The following is a 21,934-nucleotide window of genomic DNA, read 5'->3' as shown; positions in this document are numbered from 1 at the left end:
TGCTGCCCAGGGAGGTGGTGGAGTCCCCATCCCTGGAGGTGTTCCAGAGGGGATTGGATGTGGCACTTGGTGCCATGTTTGTCAGGAGGTGTTGGGTGACAGCTTGGACTTGATCTCTGAGGCCTTTCCCAACCTCATTGATCCTGTGACTCTATACAATTGATTAATGCTAACACCCAATCTTTTCAAACACTTCTCCACACATCCAGCCAAGTCCTGGGTGCTGTCTCTCAGCTCCTGATCAGGTGTACAGCCCCAGACTCAAGACAACACACACCCATCCCACACCCATCCCAACCCAACCCTTCTCCTACACAGCTCTGAGGGCTTAGCCCAGGTGCTCCTAGAGAAGCCAGCAGGCCTCTGTACTCCCTGGAGCTTGAGCCTGCTGCTGCTCCTGCAGCCTGAGCAATACTCACCTGGGGTTTCTGCTGCCTCTCCCAAACTCAGTACTGGATAGGGAGCTGGAGTCTGTCCAGGGAAGGGCAACAAATGTGGGGAGGGGTCTGGAGAACAGGGCTGGGGAGGAGCAGGTGATGGTTTCTGCTCCTAAGAGACAAGTGGGGAGGAGATGGTCACCAAGGTGCCCCAGGAGAGGTTGATGCTGGATGCTAGAAGAAACTTCTTGACTGAAATGCTTCTCAACTGGCCCAGGCTGCCCAGGGTGGTGGTTGAATGCCCATCCCTGGAGGGTTTCACTGAGGCAGAGCTGTGGTGCTGAGGGCCATGGCTCAGCCCTGGCCTGGGCAGAGGTTGGGCTGGGTGCCCTCAAGGCTGTTTGCCAGCTGCAGTGATTCCAGCAGTCTGTGCCTTACCCCCAGGCTGCTTTCCTCACCCCCTGGCTGCAACATCACACACAGCAAGGTTTTGTTTATCACTTTCCACTGGAGTGTGGTTTAATACTCCCCACACCAAGACCTGTTCAAAACAGCTCTCAGAATAACCTTCTGGCCTCCTCTGCAAGCTGAGGCTGCCGAAGGCCAGGCGCCCTTGCCCCTGTCACCACTGTGCCCTCAGCTCCAGCTGCACAAATGGCAGCAGCTGAAGGAAGAGCAGAGGGCTGAGCTGCACAGCTGCAGTGTTTATTCTGGAGGTGAAGTGCTGGAGCTGGGATGGAGTTGACTCCAGAGCAGGCTGATGCTGTAGAAGGTCCAAGGCTGTCAGATCTTGTACCTGGGGGAGCAGCCTCCAGGACTGCTCAGGTCACAGCTGCCTGGCAGGAGACTGCTGTGGGTGGCCAAGGCTGTGCTGGTACAGCTCAGGTGTGTTTGAAGTCACCAAGGTGATAGAGGACAGCTTCCAGCTTGCTCTCACCCAGCAGCTCCTGTAGCAGGAGGCTCTGCCCTGCTCAGCAGCTCCCAGAAGCTGTCCCCTCAGTGCTGTCACTGCCCACAGCAGGCAGGGCAGGAGCTGCTCCCAGCTTCCAAGGGGCAGTGACAGCTACTCCTGGTCACTGTCGCTGCTGTCTCCATCGGTGATGCTCTCCAGGGCCTCCCTGCAGGCACAAAGCACTCGGCAGTCAGGCACTTGAGCCAGCCCCTCCCAGGAGAGCATAAGGGCTGGCTGGTGCCTGTGCTCCTCAAGGGCAGGTCCACCCAGTGTGGTGGGAGCCACCCACCTCCAGCAGCTGCCCACAGAGTGCTGGGCCAGCTGCCAGGGCTGGACTCCTGCTTGCTCATACTCTTGGAGCAGCCACAGGCTCCACAGTGTGGACCCCCCAGGCCCCTGGGCTGAGCCTGGCTGCAGCAGCTCAGGAACAAACCCTGGTGCCTGGTACTGAAGACTGAGCATGAAGCTCAAAAGCTGTGAGCCATGTGCAGGGCCACCCTGCCCCACCTCCCTGCTGTCACTAGCCTCAACCTGGTGTCTTCTGCATGGCCAGACCCAGCTAGGCAAAGGGTCTGGGGCAGATGGAGCAGTGGGTAAGGCTAACTCCAGCACAGGGGTTACCTTCCCTCCAGGATGGGAATGGAATCCCCACCTGAGGGGCCAGCTGGGGCTGAATCAAGCAGAGGCAGCACAAAGGTCCTCTGCTGCCCTCTCCAGCAGCCTGTCTGCAGCACCCCTGGGCAGTCACAGGAGGAGCTTCAGCTTACCTCTGCTCTTCAGAGAGCTCAAACTCTTTCTTTGTTCTGCTTTTCAGCCTGTGGGATGAAGGCAGACCCAGGGATGCTGCCAGCTTTACCAGCTTAACTGCTTCATCTGGAGAGTTGCTCTGTTTAGCACAGGTCAGGAACTCATCCATCACCTGCTCACTGCAAAAGCAAAGGCAGAGAGCTGCCTGGTCATGGGGAGGTGGCCACCACCAGCAGATGCTTCAGAGGTGATAGGTTTCCAGATCATTCCACCAGCCCAATCCTGTTCCTGCCAAGAACTCCCCCTCAGCACTCACCCTGTGCCCATGTGTGCTGGGGACCTCCTGTCCTAGCAGAATGCAGCACTGCTCCTTGCTCCAAACCAGAGGGCAGCAGCCCTCAGTAACCTTCCCCACCTTGCACCCCCACCTCAGGCCCAGACCCTCCTGCAGGCAGCTGGCAGAGGCCACAGTGCCACAGGACTCACTGCCAGGGGCTGCTGTGCTGCCCTGGGGCACTGGGAGCTGCTGACAGCTGCCTCTGCTGGCTCTGCTCCTTCACCACCAGTGACAGCTGCTGGAGACACCTCCCCTGCTTCCAGGCAGGGAATCAGTCAGAGTTAGCAGCTGCTGCTGCAGGCAGCTGGGCAGAGGAAGGCAGGCAGGGGACTGCTCCACCAGGGCAGGGAAACCACTTTCCATCACCCCTGGCATCCAAACCAGCTCCAGCACCACTTCAGAATTCTCCTTTCCCTCTTCCCCAGAGTGAGCCTGGGGCTCTGTTGTGGCTGGCAGCGCCAAGGCCTCCTTGGGCCACGGCAGCAGCAGTCTGCAGCACGGGGCAAGCAGAGAGTGCTGCCAGCAGGCACTGGCACTGTGTGCCCCAGGGTGTTCCCCTACCCAAGCTCTAAATGGTTCACTTGATCTAAAGCCCCCAAACCAAACACACTGCTGCTCCCCAGCAGCTGTCTCCTGCTGCAGACAGCATCCCCCCCAGGCCAGAGAGAGGCTTCCTGCTGTAGCCCAGCAGCGTGTCAGAGGCTCAGGGCTTGACTCCACATAGTCTGCAGCTATCCTGGCACCTGAAACACCAGAGCCTGGTTGAGAGCATCCTGGCTTTGCTGAGCACACAGGAACAACACATTCACAAGAGCCCTGCTCAGCCTGAGTCATCAGTGGCACTGTCCCCATGTCCCAGAGCCTCAGCCCCTCCCTAGCCTTGGAATGTTTCAGCTGAACAAAGCCCCAGCCCTGCTCCCAGGGACAGACACAGCCTCCAAAGCAGCAGGGATACAGACCACTGTCAGCTTGAACTGGGGCTGGACTGGATGACCTCCAAAGGGCCTGTCCAACTCAAACTGTTCCACCAGAGCAGTGCAAGATGCCAGCAGCAGGGAGCCTCAGCACTGCTGTACTCACCTGGGAATTCTGTTGATCTGCTGGAACCTCTCCATCATGCTCCTGTGCAGAAGGGAAAGAGTGATGACCCCAGAGAAACCCCAGCACAGGGCACAGGCAGCACAGCTCTGGGGCAGGCCCTGCTGAGCCCTGGGGCCAAGCTCCCTTTCCAGGATGAGCTGTTTTCAGGATACTTCTTTTTCAGATGGATCAGTGCAGAGTATCTCTACCTAACAGGAAACAGCTCAGAGTCTCAAACTGCAGGACAGGTATTTTAACCAGGACCTCAAGCTGAGAGCCAGGGAGGCCTAGCTACTGGAGAGCCCCAAAACATCCTCTTTAGAGTTCTAATTAGGGCTAACTCTAATTCAAATTCCCTTAAACTCCACTTCAGCTCTCCAGCAGTCTGCATTCCAAGGGGTTGCAGTGGTTCACAGGTGGGGAGCTGTGTGCAGTCAGCAGTGTGTCAGGGACACCCAAGCCTGCCTTGCCAGGATGCTCTGAGCCAGCTGCTACAGCAGCTTCCCAGCCACTTTTGAGGCAGACAAGACAGGAGAGGCCCCACAGCCCCAGGGGGCTGAGCCCCTCCCTTTGTCTGCACTAGCATTCCAAGGCAGCTCCTGACTTCTGCACTAGCCCAGAGCTCCAGGCAGCCAGGCACCTACCAAGCATCCTGGGTTCTCCCAGCCCTGGAGAACAGCAGAGCCACATGGCCTAGGCTGCTGCCTGTCCACTGTAGTGGGGCCTGATCCCTCCCAGCAGGCTCATGGGCAGCTCTGATGTCTTCAGCACAGGTGGCAAATGCCAGCTGAATCTGTGAAGAGATGCTGCTGTTAATGCCCAGGCCTCCCACCAGACATCCCCTGTCCAGAGCAGCTCTCCCTGCCCCAGCTGGGAGTTCCAAGTGGGAATCAGCAGTGAGAACTCCTGGCAGAAAAGTCCTTCCCTTCTGTCAGGCCAACTGTCCCCACTGGGCAAGCTCCAGGGTGGCTCTGCAGGGACAGCTGTACCCAGAGGCACCAGCAGCACACATGACCTGAATGCTCAACCCTCCAATGCCATCCTTGCCACCCCCCTGGATCCTGCCAGGTGTGCCTGGATGGGCTGGATTCCCTCTCCAAGAGCTGCTAGGAAGTGATTCTCTGCTGTGTTCTGAGCTTTCTCTCCAGGCTGAAGCCAAACTGCAGGGCTCAGCAGGCCTGGGAAGCTGTCCCAGATGCACACAAACACTGGAGCACCAAGGCAGAGCAGCACTGAAGTCTGCATGCTGAGCACAGCTGGGAGACATCTCTGCTCCTTCCCTCAGCTCCTGCACTGCTGGGGGCTGGCACACACATCCCTCACAGCAGCTCCTGTGGGGCTGTGCCCTGGATCTGTGCTGAGAAGATCATCTCAGTGCTGCTGAGCACAGCCTACAGAGCCAAGGCCCCTTCTGCTCCTCACAGCACCCCAGCAGCAAGCAGGCTGGGAGGGCACAGAGCTGGGACACGGTGGCATGGTCAGCACCCAGAGCTGAGGGGAGAGGAGGCACAGGAGGGCCTTGGGAGTGATGCCTTTGCCTTCCTGAGCCCCTGCTCCCCCGGGGTGGCTGGAGCCCTGTCACACTGCTGCTGTGTCTGCAGTGGTTGCTGCCTCTGTCTTTCCCACCCCCCCACGGGGAGGGAATGGGCTGTGTGGGGGGAGCTGCTGGCTGGGATTAAACTCAGCAGTTCCCTTACCTCCTGAGGGTGCTGATCCCTGCTCATCAAGGACAGGAGCTCATCCAGCAGCTCTGGTCTCCTGCTGAAGCCCAGCTGTTTCATGTCTGTTCAGAGAGAGGCAGTCAGCAGCTGTGACTGCTGCTCCCAGCCCCTGGCGGCAGCAGCAGCAGCACCATGCCAACAGCCACTCTCTGGTCACCTTCTTAGTTCCCTTTCCCCTCCTTACCAGGCCCTACAGGTCCTGTGCACCAACAACATGAACTGAACAGGTTTCCTCTTCCCCTCTCTGCCAGCCTTGAGATTCCTGGGCACCAACTACTCCCTCATTAACAGCCCTCAAGGTGTCAGAGACCTGGCCAGCCTGGTGGTGATGAGGACCCCATCACAGCCTAGAAAATGAAGCTGTGACAAGTCCCAGCAGAGCTGAACTACTGCTGGACACTGAGACTTGTGGTCCCCCAGCAGCCAGGGTCACCTCCAGTGCTCCTTGAGGCCAGGTGATGATTTTTATGCTGACACAGCAAACCAATTACAAAGATTGGACCTGACCTGCAGAGTGCAGGTGACCAGAAGCCATAAGCTAAGCAGTGCTGTGGAATTCTGAGCTATGGCACTTGTGAATCTGTGCTGCACTGATTCTGCTCACAGCAATCCTGTGCTCTTCTGACTGCAAGTTCTGTGCTATGCTACTCATGAAACCCTGTCAAGAACACAAAGCTTTAATTGTGACTACCAACTAGTGCTGTCACTGTGCTGCCCAGGATCCCCACAGGAGCCTCACTCTGGGCTGGCAGCAGAGCATTTTTGGTGTGCTGCATTCTGGTCTCCTGTTCTTGAGGCAAAGAGCAGGCAAGAGTTCAGTCTGCAGTGCTGGTTGAGGCTCTACCCTCTGCTGAGCACTCAGCCTCCCCAGGCACTGCTGTTGGGCTGTGACACAGCCATGACCTCCCCAATGGTCTGTGCTGTCCCCCTACCCTTCTGTACAAAGCCAGCCCCACCCCTGCCCTAAGCAGTAACCCCCTTCAGGTCAGAGCAGCACAGCATGGCTACCCTGAGCACTGGGGAGCTGCCCAGCTGCCCCCTTGGCACTGCTCCTGACTTGGCACACTGACTGTGTGGCCATGTGGCTCTCACCAACCTTCCCAGACTGAAGGGAGCATGTCCAGGTGGTTGGCTGCATCCAGTGCTTGAAGGAGGTCCAGGATGTTCTTGGCACTGGGATAGAAGAGCTGATGGCAGAGGATGGCTTCAGTGGCTGGAGCTGCTCTCTGCAGGTGAGAGCCCTGCAGCTCACTCAGCCCAGCCCAGCCCAGCTTACCGAGGGGGACATCTCCTTGTACCACTGCAGCACAACATCAATCTGCTCCATCATGCACAACAAGGAGAAGAACTTTGACCTGGAGGAGGGGGAGGAGATGTTCTCATGCAGTAATGGCTGGAGTGATCAAACCACAGAGAAGCACCAAGTGATGGTGTTCTGCTCAGACTTGTACTGCAGGGCTGCAACAGCACGAGGAGAGCAGCAGCAGTGGCGCAGGAGGTGACTGGCAGAATGAATCCTGCAGTCTCCCCCAGAGGCCATCTCCCTGCCTGAGGTACCTGAGCCTGTCTCAAATACAGCCTCTAGCTCAGAACCACTTTAAGAAGTGAACTAAATGAACCTTCCCCCTTGTGCAAGTTTGCAGTGCCAGCCTGAGACCTTCACCCTGGCTCTGAAAAGCATCTCTGCACCAAGGAATTGATTCCCATGCATTCCCCTTGAGGCCAGCACAGGCTCAGTAAGGTAACATTCCATGGATCATCCCACCCTGCAGCAGCAGCTGGTGTGGAGGAGAATTTCTAGAGACTCTTAGCTCCAACCCCTAAAGAGGCTTTTGCTCAGACCAGGGCTGCTCAGTGACTGCAGCACTTGGTGACAGTGTCAGATGCCATCATCAGTGTCAAGGGGTGGAACTCCCTGGGAGCTTGGTGCCCAAGCACACTGCTGCACTGCAACCTCTCCTGCTGGGGGCTGGACCAGACAACCTTGAAAATCTCTCCCACAACCACCCCATGAGTCTGGGAAGCCATGCAGGGAGCTAGGTCTGGCTGCAGACCTTCTGCTGTCACCTCCTAAGCTGTCACCTCAAGTGGACACCAGGACTGCAGAAGCTGCCAGCTGCCAGAGGGGGGTCTGGCTAGACTGCTACTCCAAGGCACTGACCTCCCTTTGGGCAAGGCCACAAACGGGAAACCAATCCTAAGCTGTCCCTGTCCTGAAGAGGGCTCCAGCTCCCCAGCTGCAGAGAGAGATGTTCAGCAGAGCACCCTCATGAGCTGCTGCAATCCCAGCCTGCAGTGAGGCAGCAGAGCAGAGGCTGGAGGCAAGGGGCCCTGCACTCACCAGTAGGTGTTGAGCCGGTCCATGTCCAAGAACCTCCAGTTGTCTCCCTTCTCCATGGCCTTGTTCAGCCTGTAGGCCAGCTTGATGTCCTTCAGCTCACAGCACTGCAGCACAGCAGCACAGCACTCAGCACAGCCCCTGAGAACACCCCCACACACCTGTGCAGAGCCACATGCTGGCAGCACAGAGCTGCACAGCTTCCCAGGCCAGGCTGAGCCCTGCAGGTGCAGCCACCCCTGCAGCAGCACTGGCAGCAGGAGCCGGGGTGCAGCAGGCAGGGACCCAGCACCAGCAAGAGGTGAGTGCCACAGGCATGCAAGGCACCAGCTCAGGAGGCAGCAAGCAGAGAACTGCAGAATGATGGAGGACAGTCAGAGGAGGGGACAGGCAGGTGAGGAAGATGGAGTTGAACCTTGCCTGGTAGGCTTGGGAGCTGAGAGGCAGGCTGCTGCAGGCAGGGTACTCACCACTTGCATTGCATTGGTGAAGAAGTTGGCTGAAAGGGAGAAGAGGGAATCTGTTAGCTTGAACCTTCAGGGGGACACAGCAGCTCTCTGCCCCAGCCTGCTGGGGACAGGTGAGACACAGCCAGCAAGCTGAGAGTGCAGCAGAAGTCTTCACTCGATGTGTAGAGACCTTGGTGTGGCCTGAGTTGTGCTAGGCAGCCTTCTGGGGGCAGTTACACCCCCATGTGCCTGGAGACTAAGCACTGCTGCAGCTGAGCTGCCTGACTTTGGGCCTTCTGCAGAAGCTGCACTCTGGTCTGATGCAGGAGAGCACACACAGGCAGGCTGCACAACCAGGCAGCCACACCACTCACCTGCTCTATGAGCTCTAGGGGCAGAGAACACACACAGCAGAAAGCTTTGCAGGCAGGCTGTCCCCCTCCTCAGTACAACCCAGAGCTGCCCAAGGACAGACAGCTCTCCCCTGGAGAAGTTTCATTCCTGTTCTGTGAGGCTCTGGTTTCTGTGGCTGACATTTGACAGCAGCAGGGAGCCAAGCACTGTGCTTCTGCACAGGAAGCCACAGCAGGAGGCAGGACATGAACTACCCTCCTCAGCAGCTCAGCTCAGCTCATTTGTGTGAGCAGAACTGGGGACAGGTGGGCTTGGTTTGTTGGAGGAAATGCAGGGGCACTGGGGGCCATAACAGCCTGAAGCAGTGGCTAGTTGTGGGGAGCCACGTGGTAGGAAAAACTGGAATGCAAGTTAAGCCAAGCCACAGAGGGCAGTGGCCCCACCTGGCCCTGGCAAGACCTAACACATCAGCTAAACACTTTTAAGGTGGACAAACCATTTCTGTGTTATTAGGGTATTTAGGAGGCACTTCAACTACAGCCTGCAGAATCCTCTGGGCCAAGGAAAGGCCTTGCAGGAAACTCAGGTTGCTGAAGGTGAGTCAGCTCACATCAAACAGAGGAAAGAAGCCTCAGTTTTGTGCCAGCCTGGACTCTGCAGAAGCCATCAGCAAGAGTGCAGGAACCACCCTGAAGGACAGGAAGCATTGACAGAACACCTTGCTCAGAGAAGGGGCTTTTAGCTAGTCAATGTGAGCAGCCTCCCTGCTCCACAAAGCTCATTCAGCTCAGAGGAGGCCTGGATGTGCTTGCTGTTCACCACTGCCTTTGCCAGCAGGGGCATTTCTGAAGAGTGTCAAGCAGGGCAGGGGCACTGCCCAGGCTGCTGGCAGCAGCTCACAGCAGAGCAGTGGAACACACAGGGCCAGGCAGGGAGAACGTGTGCAACGTTCTGCCAACTCACAGGCCTCTTCCCAAGGACAGAGCCAGCCCTGCCAGGAAGCCCTGACGTAAGCTACCACTGTCCTTTCATCTGCCCTTTGCTCCATCAGTGATCTGAGTGAGGGGAAGGAGGGCACCCTCAGCAAGCCTGGGGACAAGATGCAGCTGGGCATGAGCCTCGATCTGCTTAAGGGCAGGGAGGCTACAGAGGGACCTGGCTGGGCTGGGTCAGTGTGCCAGGGTGCCACAAGGCCAAGGGCTAGGCTACAACTACTCCAGCAGTGCTCCAGGCTGCAGGAGAGTGCCTGGAAAGCTGCCCAGTAGAGAAAGACCTGGGGAGAGCTGATCAACAACTGGCTGAAGATGAGCCAAGGGGTGCCCAGGCGGCCAAAGCCATCAGCATCCCAGCCTGGAGCAGCAGTGGTGTGGGCAGCAGGGCAGGGCAGGGCCTGGGTCCCTGGGCTCAGCACTGGGGAGGCCACAGCTTGAGTGCTGGGTTCAGTTTTGGGGCCCTCCAAGGACACTGAGGAGCTGGAGCAGGTCCAGAGAAGGGCAACAAAGCTGGGGAAGGGTCTGGAGAACAGAGCTGGTGAGGGGCAGCTGAGGGAGCTGCGGGGGTTTAGTCTGGAGAAAATGAGGCTGAGGGGAGACCTCTTTGAGGCTGAGGAGAGACCTCATTGCTCTCTACAGTTGCCTGGAAGGAGCTTGCAGTGAGGTGGGGGATGGACTCTCCTCTTCAAATAGCAAGGGACAGGAGGAGAGGAAACAGCCTCAAGTTCTGCCAGCAGAGGTTTACGTTAGACCTGAGGAACAATTTCTTCCCTGAAAGGCTTGCCAAGCACTGGAACAAGCTGCCCAGCAGGTGGCAGAATCATCAGCCCTGGAGGTATGCTGAAGATGTGGTGCTTAGGGAGATGGTTTAGCAGTGGACTTGGCAGCATTAGGTTAATGGTTGGATGTGATGACCTTAAAGGTCTTTTCCAGCCTAAATGCTCTGATTCCATGAAACGCCCCAAAACACTGCAATTTCCTGGAAAGGATCAGGAAGCACTGGCACAGGAACTCAGCCACACTGCCACAGGAACCTGCTGGCCCCAGGGGTGGATTATGCTCAGCACAACTTCCCAGCACTGGAATTAGACTGCCTTTGTCTCCAGCAGGTTTCTAAAGGCACTGACACCAGCACGTTGCATGCATCCTTCCCAGGAGGGCAGGATGTACTCTGCAGGCAGCCTGCAGCCCAGACCCATGCCCCTGGCAGGCTGCCTGCAGCCCAGGCCCATGCCCCTGGCAGGCTGCCTGCAGCCCAGGCCCATGCCCCCGGCAGGCTGCCTGCAGCCCAGGCCCTACCGTCGTCGGGGTCCTGTGCAGCGAAGCTCCTGTGCTCCACATCATCCAGCACCTCACAGATGATGCCTGAGGAGGGCAGCTGACCTGCAGGACAAACGGACAACAACGTCACACTTCAGCTGGGTCAAGCCCTTTGTCAGTAAGGAGTCTGCAGGTTGCATGTGGACCCCGAAACAAGCAGCGTGGTGATTCTCGTGGGGTCTGCACCAGCTGCAGCCTTATGGCTCCCAGACTTGCCTCGCTCTTGCCAGGCAGCCGCTCTGGAGGAGGGCAGGGCCAGACATATCAAGGGACTTCCTAGCAAGGAGCCCAGGAGGCCTGGCAGCCTGGCTGTGAGAAGCCTGCACTGGGAAAGGCAAAGCCTTTCATAAACAACGTTGAAAAGGGGAAAAAAAACAAAGAGAAAAACCAGCAGGCCGTGCCGGGGCCAGGCCGTGCCGGGGCCAGGCCGTGCCGGGGCCAGGCCGTGCCGGGGCCAGGCCGTGCCGGGGCCAGGCCGTGCCAGGCTGTGCCGGGGCCAGGCCGTGCCGGGCTGTTCCAGGGTCAGGCTGTGCCAGGGTCAGGCTGCGCCAGGCTGCGCCAGGGCCAGGCCGTGCCGGGGCCAGGCAGTGCCAGGCTGTGCCAGGGTCAGGCCACACCAGGCCGTGCCGGGGTCAGGCCGTGCTGGGGCCAGGCTGTGCCAGGCTGCGCCAGGGCCAGGCTGTGCCAGGCTGCGCCAGGGCCAGGCTGTGCCAGGCTGCGCCAGGGTCAGGCTGCGCCGGGGCCAGGCCGTGCCAGGCTGCGCCAGGGTCAGGCTGCGCCGGGGCCAGGCCGTGCCAGGCTGCGCCAGGGTCAGGCTGTGCCGGGGCCAGGCCGTGCCAGGCTGCGCCAGGGTCAGGCTGCGCCGGGGCCAGGCCGTGCCAGGCTGCGCCAGGGTCAGGCTGCGCCGGGGCCAGGCCGTGCCAGGCTGCGCCAGGGTCAGGCTGCGCCAGGGCCAGGCCGCGCCGGGGCCAGGCTCTAGGCAGCTCCTCCACACTCAGCAGCAGGGAGGGACTGCAGCTGTCACTGCTGTGCCCATTCTCTCCCCATGCCCACAGAGCTTTGGCTGCAGGGCCTCCAGCAGCTGGGCTCTGTGCTCTAACACAGCTCTGTCCCTAGGCAGCCCTGATGCACGGAGCTGGTGCAAAACCCAGCAGCTCTGCAGTTCCTTCCGAGCGCTTGGCCATCGGGCACCTTGTGGTCAGATCCAGCCTCCACAGAGCCCCAGCAGCACCTGCTCTTTAGCTTCACCAAGTGGTGACCACGAATGGAAAGGAAGCCTGCTTCCCTGCCCATTCTCAAAACCCAAGGGCTTTTCTCTCCTGTAAGAGGCTGTGATCCCCAGGAGCTTCACCTTCAGCCAGGCAGAATCAAACTGCACAGGTAGCACGAGGGCTGCATGCAGAGGGGCTGCCTCACTCCATAAAGCAGGGGCTCTGGGGCAGGCTGCAGAGCAGCTGTGGCCCGAGCTGGCACTGCACCTACCGCCTCTGTAGAACACGGCCAGCAGGTGATCGTAGGTGGCCAGGCTGGGCTCTGGAAAGCAAACGGACTGAGGTCACTCTGACATCCTGGGCTGGCTTTATGCCAGTCTGCAGCCCTTCCAGCTGGACAGCAGGCTTAGACTGACTCCTCTCCCTGTCCATCCTCATGGGCACACACTGCAGCTGGAAGGGTGGACAGCAGCTGGAGCATCCCCCTGCAGCGAGGTGAGCAACCACACCCCTGCTCTAAACTGAGAGCAGAAACACTGCATCCCCAGCTTCACAAACACTCAACAAGACACCGACTCAGCTGTGCAGGTATTCCCTGGGTTTGCAGTGTGTGTTTGACATCAAAAACCATCTCTCAGATCAAAAGCCTTTTGCAGTCTGAGGTGTGGGTGCAGAACTGGCCAAGAGCCAGCTGAGTGCTGCAAGCATACTCCTGCTGCTCACTACCTCTACTGCAGTGCTCCAGGGAGGAGCCAGCTGAGCAAGCCTGTGAGTGAGGGGACACTTCCCCACTGCACACACTCACAGCTCCTCAAGCAGCTAGAGGTGAAAAGCAAATGTTTCCCCCTGGTAAGAACATAGGAGAAACCTGCTCCTGACAGAAGAGACTGCAGCACCAACTTGCTTTCTTACTTGAGCTAAGGGGCAAAGCCCACCCACTAGACTCTGCCCAACCATCAGCACTGACCCAGAACTGAGAATGATGGCTCAGCCTGAAATCCACAGCCACTGGCTTGCTGAGCAGCCACAGCTCAGCTCTTCAGCAGTTTTCTCTCTCACTTTTCTTGCAAAAGGAAACAAACTGAAGCTGAGAGTGAGAAATGCTTCCTGCCACAGGCCCCAGATTTCTGCCCTTCAAGTAGGGATCACAGTGGTGTTTGTTTGCTGCTCAGCTCCAAGCTAGCTGGTCTGGAGACAGCCCTGGAACACAACAGCCACTCTGGCTCTCTTACCTATATCCAGTGCCTCCATTTCCTTTATTACCAGCAAGGACATACTCCTGCCCACACCACCACATCTTCTCAGAGTCTTCAGCAGAGCATTGAAAGTCAGCAGGTTTGGCTGCACTCCCTGTTGAACCATGTGGTTCAGGAAGACCTTAAAGAAAACTCTTACTTAGTGCTTCACACCCAAGGATCACAGCCTAGTTTTCACAGATGCATCTCCTCAGCCTAATCCTTCTCACCCCCTGCAAGTGACTGAGGGCATCCTATCCAATCTTCAGTTGCACCAACAAACCCCTGGGCTACAAAATGCCATCTGATCAGAACTGTGTCTAGAAGCCCACAGACACTTTTCCATCTCTATATATTTCTCCTTACTGATGGAGGTGGAGCCTCTAACCTTCCCCCCAGCGACTCCCTTTCTATCACCACCAGGAATTACAACACACAGAATTGTTTCTGAAGTGGTTTGGGTTTCTCTCCCAGCATAGCCTCCCATGTACTGCCTGTCTGAGCAGTCCTTGGCTCAGGTCCATTCTCCCTCTGCAGGGGTGGGTGGGACACAGCAGGTTCCCCACTCCTCAGCAGTCTGTGTAAGCTGGTGCACTTCCTTTGCACCCAACATTAACCTTCCTACAAAGCTCTACTCTGTAGTACCCTGACAGCTGCAGCCCCTACAGCCTGCCCCTTCCCCACCTCTCTTGCTCTGCACCTCCTTACCTTGGCCAGCTCCCATCTCTCCAGGAACCTGTCCTTCAGACGCGGGACCGCTGCAATCAGGGCGTTGAAGGTGTGCACATCGGCTGGGAAGGGCAAGAGAAGGGACTGGAACTGACTGGAACTGCAAGCCCCTGCACAGGGCAGCTGGTCCTGGCAAGGCTCAGCTTCTGGCAAAGTCTCGTGCGGAGCTGCCGCCGCCAGCCGGCCACGCGCCAGCTGCGCCGCGCACGGCCCGCACTCAGCTCCCATGATGCAGCTGAGGTCCGTACCCCTGCGCCAATCATCACTGCCTTCCACAGCCACACCAGAGGAACGCGGCCCAGAGCAACACTCACCCTTGTGTCTTTCATTCAGCAAGTCCATGTACATGTCATAGGCCTTGGCAGGAGCCCCGTGCTGCAACAACAGCAAAGCGATCCCTGAGCCTGCGAGACGGCAGGAGCCGAGGGCACCCTGCGGCCCCACGGCACAGTCTTACCTTCACCATCCCTCGGATCATGGTGCAGTAGGAGTGGGCATTCCTCTCAGGCATGATCTTAAAGATCCTCTCAGCACTGTTGTTCTCCCTAGAACCAAGGGACAAGCTGAAGGTCACAAAACTTAGTGGAAGAGACCTTCAGGAAAAGGACCCAAGGCGCGAGCACAGCATGGGCTCTGCTCCCCAGGGCTGACACTCAGGTGTTCTACCACCACATACTCCATGGCCAGCCACTCCCTAAGAGAGCAGCCAGCACAGAGGTATTTCACAAGCAACAGCTGCATGCAGGGGCTCCTAGTAAGGCCTGTAGGTCTGGTTTGCCACAGCACTGCATGTGCAGCGTGCTGCTCCCAGGAGTGCCAGCTACGTACCTCCACCTAGTCCCGGCCGGCTGCGACCCTCTCTGGAGCTGCCTCTTGGGAGCCTTCTGCTCTGATGCATTCCCCTGGAGGAATTTTGGTAGAAGCAGGTTTCTCAAAGTTATGGTTAAACATCCTAAGACATGATTTGGTAACACCACAGAAGTTCAGCAGCCATTTCTGTGCTAGCAAAGGCACTTTCCAAGGGCTTGGGTTCAAACTCCTAGACACCATCCAGGAGTCAGTAAGCGGATCAGGAGCGCTGGTGATGTCATGAGACACACTAACAAGGGGATCCTCTGCCTGTGGAGCTGGGGGAACCACTGCACCACAGCAAATACTTTGCAAAGCACTTTCTCCAAAGCCTTCCCAGGGCCAAGCACTGTGTGACATGTTTGCTACTGCACCCTGTGACCTGATGCCCAAGAGGGCACAGGGGAGCACTGCAATCTCTGCTTTAGACTGGCAGAAAACGAAGCAGCTGATGGTACAGTGAAGCTCATCTGGACTTGCAGGCAAGCATAGAAACAAGGCTGGCAGTGAGAAATTACTGAAACACAGCTCAGCACAACTAAGCAAAGACAGGCTTCCAGCTGCTAAGTTCAGCTTTATAGCAGGTCACAGGATTGTTGTAAGTGCCACCTCTCCAGGGACTGTTGACTGAAGCTGACTCCCCTCGCTTATCCTGGCACCAGCTTCACATGCTCTCAGCATGCATCAAAGAACCAAAGAGCAACATGTTTGTCATACCTCTGCTTCTTCTGAATCCTCTTTTTCTTCTTCCTCTTTTCCCAGGGTAGATTCTCCATCTCCATAGAAGCATAACAAATCCAGAAGGCTGTTTGTGGTCTCCAGAGATACAGGAGTGCCTGTGGGAAATGAGGATGTAGATCAGCTGCAGACCAAGCAGGAACACACCAGCCTACAGCTGTATTGGAGAGCTGCTGAACACCTGCTTAGGCCACTGTGCTCTCCTCCAGCACAGCAGTGCTCCAGCCAGCCACCAACCCTACAGCTCCCACAGGCCCAGTCAGAGCAGGAGACAATTCAGCACTGAACTGGAGGATCTGTTCTGCTGAAGCCACTGAAAGCATAGAGTTTCCCTGATCAAGAGGAAAGGGAAGTGGCAGCTGGCAGCCAAAGCTGTGAAGCCTCACAAGCCCAACACAGCATCAGAAACTTACAGTGCTCTTCATGACCACCCCTAGGATACACCCTGCTGTGAAGGGTGTGTGTGTGTCACTTTGTGAGACAGATTTCAAACCAAGTAAATAAAACAACTCTATGATGGACTCATATCCTTTCCACCTTGTAGCAGATGCAAGTCTCATCCTCCCAGGATGTTCTCCTCTGTCAGAGGCTGTGGCAGTTACAGGTTCCTTTTGCCTCCTCCTCAGCCACCCATGACAGAGATAAGGCCCAAAATAAGGAAGAGCTGAGAAACACTCAGCATTTCTTGAGAGCAGGCTCACAGCAGGGCACTCAGCTGCTAGGTGACACCAGTCCAACACAGCAGCAAAGTGCTCAGCACCACTGTAGCTTACACCAATGTGCTGCAGGGGTGGGGCAGAGAGCAGAATGCTATCACTCAGTCACCCAGCATTTGCCCACCCCAGGCCCTACTGCATTACAGTCCTGCTCTGGAACACAAGAAATTATCTCAGTACTGTACTGGCTGCTGTTTGATATCCCAATCTGCTTTCTGTGTCACCAGGCAAGCACTGCTGAGCAGGGCCCAGTAACTCTGGACAATCACCTCCACAGACCAGAGCCAGTTGTGAAAGACAGTTAGAAATTGTCTCCATAGCCTGTGGCAGCTACTGAAATATTTTTGGCAGAGTTTCAGTGGAGCTCCACCACAGAATCTGCAGGTGACCACATACCTGCTTGTACAAGCTGATCAAACAGGTCCACAGACTCCTTCACCCTTCTGAGGCAGATGTGCTCTTTTAGAGCTTCCTCACTCACTCCTTCAATCTGAGGTGTACGAGTCTCTGGCATCAAGCACTGGAACAAAGACTGCCAGTTAGCCACGAGCTCCAATCTTCTCCAAACCACTGCTGCAACACCAGCCACCCTGGGCACTGCTTGGACAGCCTCCCACCCCAACAGCAGCACTACTTCTGGTGATGAAGGACCACCCCCCCACTTCCCACTCTTGTGTTGGGAAGCCAGTGCTTCAACATTTCTGTTCTTACTTTCATCTAAAGAAGTTGCTAGGGTAGTGAATTCCCTAGGGAAAGTGTTTGCTCCAGAAGCACAAAGGAAACAGAGCACTGCTCTCATGGCTGTCTGCAGGCGTTGCCACAGTGGTCCTGTTAGGGCACTTTGGGAGCAGCCTGGCAGCTGATTTCACCACCTGACAAAGCATACATGGAATTAAAATGGAACCCCGAGAGCTTACTGGTACATTGGGCTCTGCAAAAGTCTTGTCAAAATACTGAGGGAAGTGTTGAATGATGTATCTTGCAGCGTTCCTCCCAGACTCCTTGGACAGCGCAAACAGCCGCTGCGGGGCACAGAGGGGAGAGATGGACAAACAGGGTGAGGAAAGACATCTTCCCCAGCACTGAGCGTGCTGCTGGCATCAGCTGAGTGAGACAACAGGCCAGGTGAACCTTCTGCTAGTGGTGCCAAAGTGGGAATGTTTGCTCTTGAAATGAACCTGTCGTGCCAGGGCTCTGAAGTGCTGCGCTGCTACCTCAGGCTCAGAGGCATCTCTCTTACAAACAGCGACTACACTCAGAGGCTCCTCTCCCTGTCATTCCCAAGAGCATCACATGCTTCCCCTTCCTTCCCTCCAGAGGAACCCAAGGCACACAGACACAGCTTCACCAGGCTGAGTGCTCACCTAGGCAATTGCTGTTGGGAGCTGTTATAAGGACCTGGATAACCCAACCCCTCAGCAGGGGAGCCCCTGCCCTGCAGGACTGTGAACTGAGCTGGAAGGTCCCTCCCTACAGGGCACAAAGGCACAACCCTTGTGTGCAGGGTGGATTTGCCCAGAGAGATGTTACAGACATCATGAATTCAGGAATGCAGAGGGCAGACAGCTCTGAAGCACATCTGACACTTCATTTCCTGTAGGGATTGAAATTGAGGCTGTGATTCCTAGGCTAAACAACGAGAAGGGGGTGGGAAGCCATCAAGGGTTTGAATGGGAACACTTACAGAACTGGCTGTGTTTCGTGGCATAAGGAAAGGGTCATCCTGGAACATGTAATGAGCAGCAGTAGGGTCCTGCAGAAAGGAGAAGCCAGGATGGGCATGTTTACACAGGCAGACCACACTGCCTCAGGGGAGGGAAGGCACAATGAACATCACAGCCACCACCTGATGCCCATCTCAGTCGAAAGGGTTTAGCCTGCTTGGAACAGCTCTTAAAAAGCATTTCTATTCTACACACAGAGGCTACCAGGGTGACAACAGATGAGTCCCTCCTGTGACACAGCAAGCAATAATGGCCCTGAAAAGCAAGCAGGACCCCAGCTGCTTGGGGCTTGGGGGAGCTGAGGGGGCTTGTAGCACTGGATTTACTTTTCAGAGCTCAGGAGAGAGAGGATTAAAGAATGGCACTGCAGCACTTACAGGTCTGGCCTAGCAAGAGCAGACAGCTGTTGCTCTTTGCAGGGCCTGAAAGCAAGAGGTGGCAGTCTGGACTGGGAAGCTGACCTGGTAAAGGATCCTGATGTCAGAAAAAGCTGTCCCTGGTAGCTGCAGCTCTCTCAGCCCTGAAATGAGGCTTTATGGGCACAGCAAAAGGGAGAAACCCCCAAGAACTGCATGTGAAAGCTTCACCTTGCATCTGAGGCCAAAGCAAGAGAGGCTGCAGAGCCAAAGGCTGCTGCACCAGATGGGCAGCTGGAGCTATTGCCTTGCTCAAGGCAGCTACTCACCCTTCTCACAGTAGAAGCCAAGGTCTGCAGAACTGCCAGCTTATCCCTAAAGAGAAATCAGCTCTCATGAGTACCTGCCTGCAGTTTCCAGTGCTATGCATTACACTGCATGCAGGGCAGGCACAGGGTTATCCTGCAGGCATTTGCAGCTCTAGAAAATACCATCTTGCTGGGCTTAGAAAACATCACTTTGTGCAGCAGGAGGGAAAACCCAGCTGCAAAAATGGTCAGCCCTGGAACCACCACAGAGAGTGGGGAAATGAGGACAGCCAGAAGAGGAGGTGTGCTTCCTGCTACCACTCCTGCCCTTACTCTGCATTACCAAAGGAAGGCCACGCAGAAGAGACACAGCAAGGATGACCTGGAATGCTTCTCAGAGCCTCCCATCTCTGAGGGGTGGATTCAGGAGCTCCTCTCCAAAGCTTGGGAGCTAAAAAAACCCAAAGAAAACCAAACTAGATTGCCCAGGACTCCTGTGCCTGGGATGCCTCAGACTTTGGCTGTGTTTCAAGCAAGCAAAGGCCAGTGAAAGTGTCCAGGTGCTCTCACTGCAGCCCTGAGAGCTGCTTTCAAGGAAAGGTCCAGAGTCTGCAGAGGGGAGTCAAGAACATTCCCAGGGCTCTAGTGGGACACTAAATCCAGGAGTAAGACAACCTGATGCCTTTTTCCTCTCTCTCAGATGAGAGACAGCTGTCTCACAATGACTGTCTTCCAAGTGAGATACCTACTCCAACAGTGAGCACTCACCAGGTTTTCTTCCGGGGGAGCACAATCTCTTCTGGAGCAACTAGAGGAACAAGATCAGGAATGGTATCAAACAGCTGCCCAGCAGATCCTCACCTGATGACAATGGATCATTCAAGCTGATCCAGCTCAAAGTACTAAAGCAAGGAATTTAAAACCATCACCTAATGTAGGCCACAGTTTATTGCAGTAATAATAGCAAAGACTGGTGGGGAGCTTAAGTGTCTTGTGACAAGACAGGAGCAGGGCCCTGGGGCACACAGATGTCCCAGGCACGGTACCCACTTACCCAGCCAAGCTTCTTCAATCCTCCTTGCCCTCCTTCTCACCCCAACCCTTCCCATTCCCCTGCTCTTTGTAGTTTACTTGAAAATCTTTTGTTATAAAAATGAGACTTCACTTAGAAGAGAACAGAACAGACCAGGTTGGAAGAGACCTTCAAGATCATCCTGTCCAACCTATCATCCAGCACCACCTAATCAACTAACCCATGGCACCAAGCACCCTGTCAAGTCTCCTCCTGAACACCTCCAGGGATGGGGACTCCACCACCTCCCTGGGCAGCACATCCCAATGGGCAATCACTCTCTCTGTGTAGAACTTCCTCCTGACCTCCAGCCTGAACCTCCCCTGGCGCAGCCTGAGACTGTGTCCTCTTGTTCTGGTGCTGCTTTCCTACTCTCAGTCCTCTAGCTCCAAGTCTACCCTCTTTGCCCATTTGGCTCCTCCAGCTCAGCCTGCCTGACCACCACAGCAAACTGCCCTCTCAAGGTCCTGCTCTGACAGCAGCTGCTCCACTCATTCCACTGCAAGGATCAGCCTGCTCAGAGAGGATAAAGACAAGAGCAAAAGCTAGAAGCTGTCAGTAAAGTATCTCAGGAAACTCCTTCACAGAGGGGCATGTGGGACCCCTGACTGCAGCCCCCAGAGGCAGGGTCTGCAGAGGCACTGCCCATGTGCTGATGCTTTGTGAGCTGTTACCAAGTGGCAGGAGCCTGCTCCCATGTGCAGCACAGCTGTCAGCACCCCAGCTCACACAGCTCCCAGGAGAAACAGTGTTAAGCAGTACAGGGCAGAAGTGAGAACATGAAGGAAACTCTCAGGATCAAGGAGGAAAACTTCTTTTTCTTGTGCAGTTTATTCCATTTCAAGGAGCAACTGGAGAGCTGATGGAACTGACTCACTCAATTCATGCTCTGAGAGCACAGAGCTGTTGGGAGGTGAAGGCAACCACACCAGGAAATCCCTGCACAATCAAAATGGGAAGAAAGAAAACCCAAGAAAGGGAAAGAGAGCATCCCTGTCTTATCTCCTGACACACTCTGTTGTTTGGAGAGTAGAAAAAACAAAGGCAAGAGATGAGTAAGACATCTTACCTTCTGAAGTGGCCACAGTCTTCCCAAGAGCTGCACTACTGGAGGAGCATCTACAAAGCAGAGGTGTGGGGTCATGATGTTACCATTCCAGGTGGAAAGTCTATTTTGCTCAGAGCACCCTGTGGAGCAGAACCTTTCCACGTGAGGCATACCCCAAAAATAACCTCCCCTCTTCACCCCACCCCCAAAACAGTGTGGGCAGCTGCTCAGGGAAGTGACTGTGCCTCTGTTCTCAGCACTGGAGAGGACACCTTGAATCCTGGTGTTAGTTTTGGGCTCCTTACTCCAAGAAGGATATTGAGGTGCCCTTAGAGCATGTCCAGAGAAGGGCAACAAAGCTGGTGCAGGGTCTAGAGCATGAATCTTGTAAGGAGCAGCTGAGGGACCTGGAGTTGTTCAGCCTGAAGAAAAGGAGGCTGAGGGGGAAACCTTCTCCAAATTCCTGCAAGGAGGGTGGAGAGAGGTGGAGGTCAGTCTCTTCTTCCAAGGAAGAAGCAATTGGACAAGAGGAAACACCATCGAGTTGTGCCAGGGGGTGTTTACAGTGGATGTTCATAAAAAGGGCTGAAAAGGCTGTCGAGCCCTGGAACAGGCTGCCCAGGGACATCACCACCCTGGAGCTTTACAAAGGCCGCAGAGCCGTGGTGCTGAGGGCCATGGGGTAGTGGCGACCTAGCAGCGCTGGGCAGGGGTCAGGCTCCGGGATTCTCTGATCGGCTTTCTCGTGAGATCCAGCTCTAGAAAACACCTCACAGCCCAAACGCACCCCTGGTACAGCTCCGACCCTGTGAGCGCACCAAAAGCAGGGAAAAGCCCCAGAAGCGACGCTCCGCTCCGCTCCCCGCCCCGCTATTGCCCCCACCAGCGGCCCGGCCGCATGCGCCGAGCACGGAGCACGCAGCAGCGGCCCTGCGCGGCCTGTCCCGCCTCGGTTCCTCCACCTGCCACCGCCCCGGGCCCTCTTCCCTCTGCTGCGGCAGAGCCTTACCGCCTCCCGCCCGCGAGGCAACACGGCCTGCGCAGCAGCAACGCTCGCCGCCAGCCGCCTCCCGCCAGCCGTGCCGCCATGGCCCCGGCGCGGTGCAGGCCGGGAAAAGGGGCGGAGCCGCCATGGCCCCGGCGCGGTGCAGGCCGGGAAAGGGGGCGGAGCCGACAGGGCCCCGGCGCGGTGGGCCCCGGCGCGGTGCAGGCCGGGAAAGGGGGCGGAGCCGCGGGCCCGGCGGGACCCTGGGCGGGACCCTGGGCAGATCGCCCCTGCGC

The 21,934-nt window shown here is 56.6% G+C and overlaps 1 protein-coding gene and 1 non-coding gene across 3 annotated transcripts; both read right to left on the bottom strand.

Moving 5' to 3' along the window:
- Positions 1–851: 851 nt before the first annotated feature.
- On the bottom strand, positions 852–21,751 carry PTCD3 (pentatricopeptide repeat domain 3). 2 transcript variants are annotated; one of them, XM_068167683.1, is made up of 24 exons: positions 21,663–21,751; positions 20,675–20,724; positions 19,302–19,341; positions 18,555–18,600; positions 17,830–17,898; positions 17,063–17,167; positions 16,542–16,665; positions 15,409–15,527; positions 14,671–14,744; positions 14,300–14,387; positions 14,157–14,217; positions 13,822–13,904; positions 13,111–13,255; positions 12,150–12,200; positions 10,647–10,730; positions 8,023–8,051; positions 7,556–7,659; positions 6,491–6,569; positions 6,311–6,401; positions 5,191–5,276; positions 4,138–4,286; positions 3,494–3,535; positions 2,097–2,255; positions 852–1,495 (listed from the first exon to the last, which is right to left on the bottom strand). In XM_068167683.1, the coding sequence occupies exons 1-24, from the start codon at positions 21,740–21,742 to the stop codon at positions 1,441–1,443; spliced, it is 2,013 nt and encodes a 670-aa protein (XP_068023784.1). In that variant the 5' UTR covers positions 21,743–21,751; the 3' UTR covers positions 852–1,440. The 2 variants fall into 2 exon arrangements, with proteins under 2 accessions (XP_068023784.1, XP_068023785.1); XM_068167684.1 differs by lacking the exon at positions 17,830–17,898.
- LOC137456351 (small nucleolar RNA SNORD94) lies at positions 13,977–14,114 on the bottom strand. Its single transcript, XR_010991013.1, has one exon. It is a non-coding gene; the product is annotated as a small nucleolar RNA SNORD94 (small nucleolar RNA).
- Positions 21,752–21,934: the final 183 nt, after the last annotated feature.

The sequence above is a fragment of the Melanerpes formicivorus genome, unplaced genomic scaffold (assembly GCF_026170545.1).
Source record: "Melanerpes formicivorus ecotype bairdi unplaced genomic scaffold, bMelFor1.0.p_v2 SCAF_121, whole genome shotgun sequence".
Classification (NCBI taxonomy): domain Eukaryota; kingdom Metazoa; phylum Chordata; class Aves; order Piciformes; family Picidae; genus Melanerpes; species Melanerpes formicivorus.
This window is presented reverse-complemented; position numbering and strand designations above follow the sequence as displayed.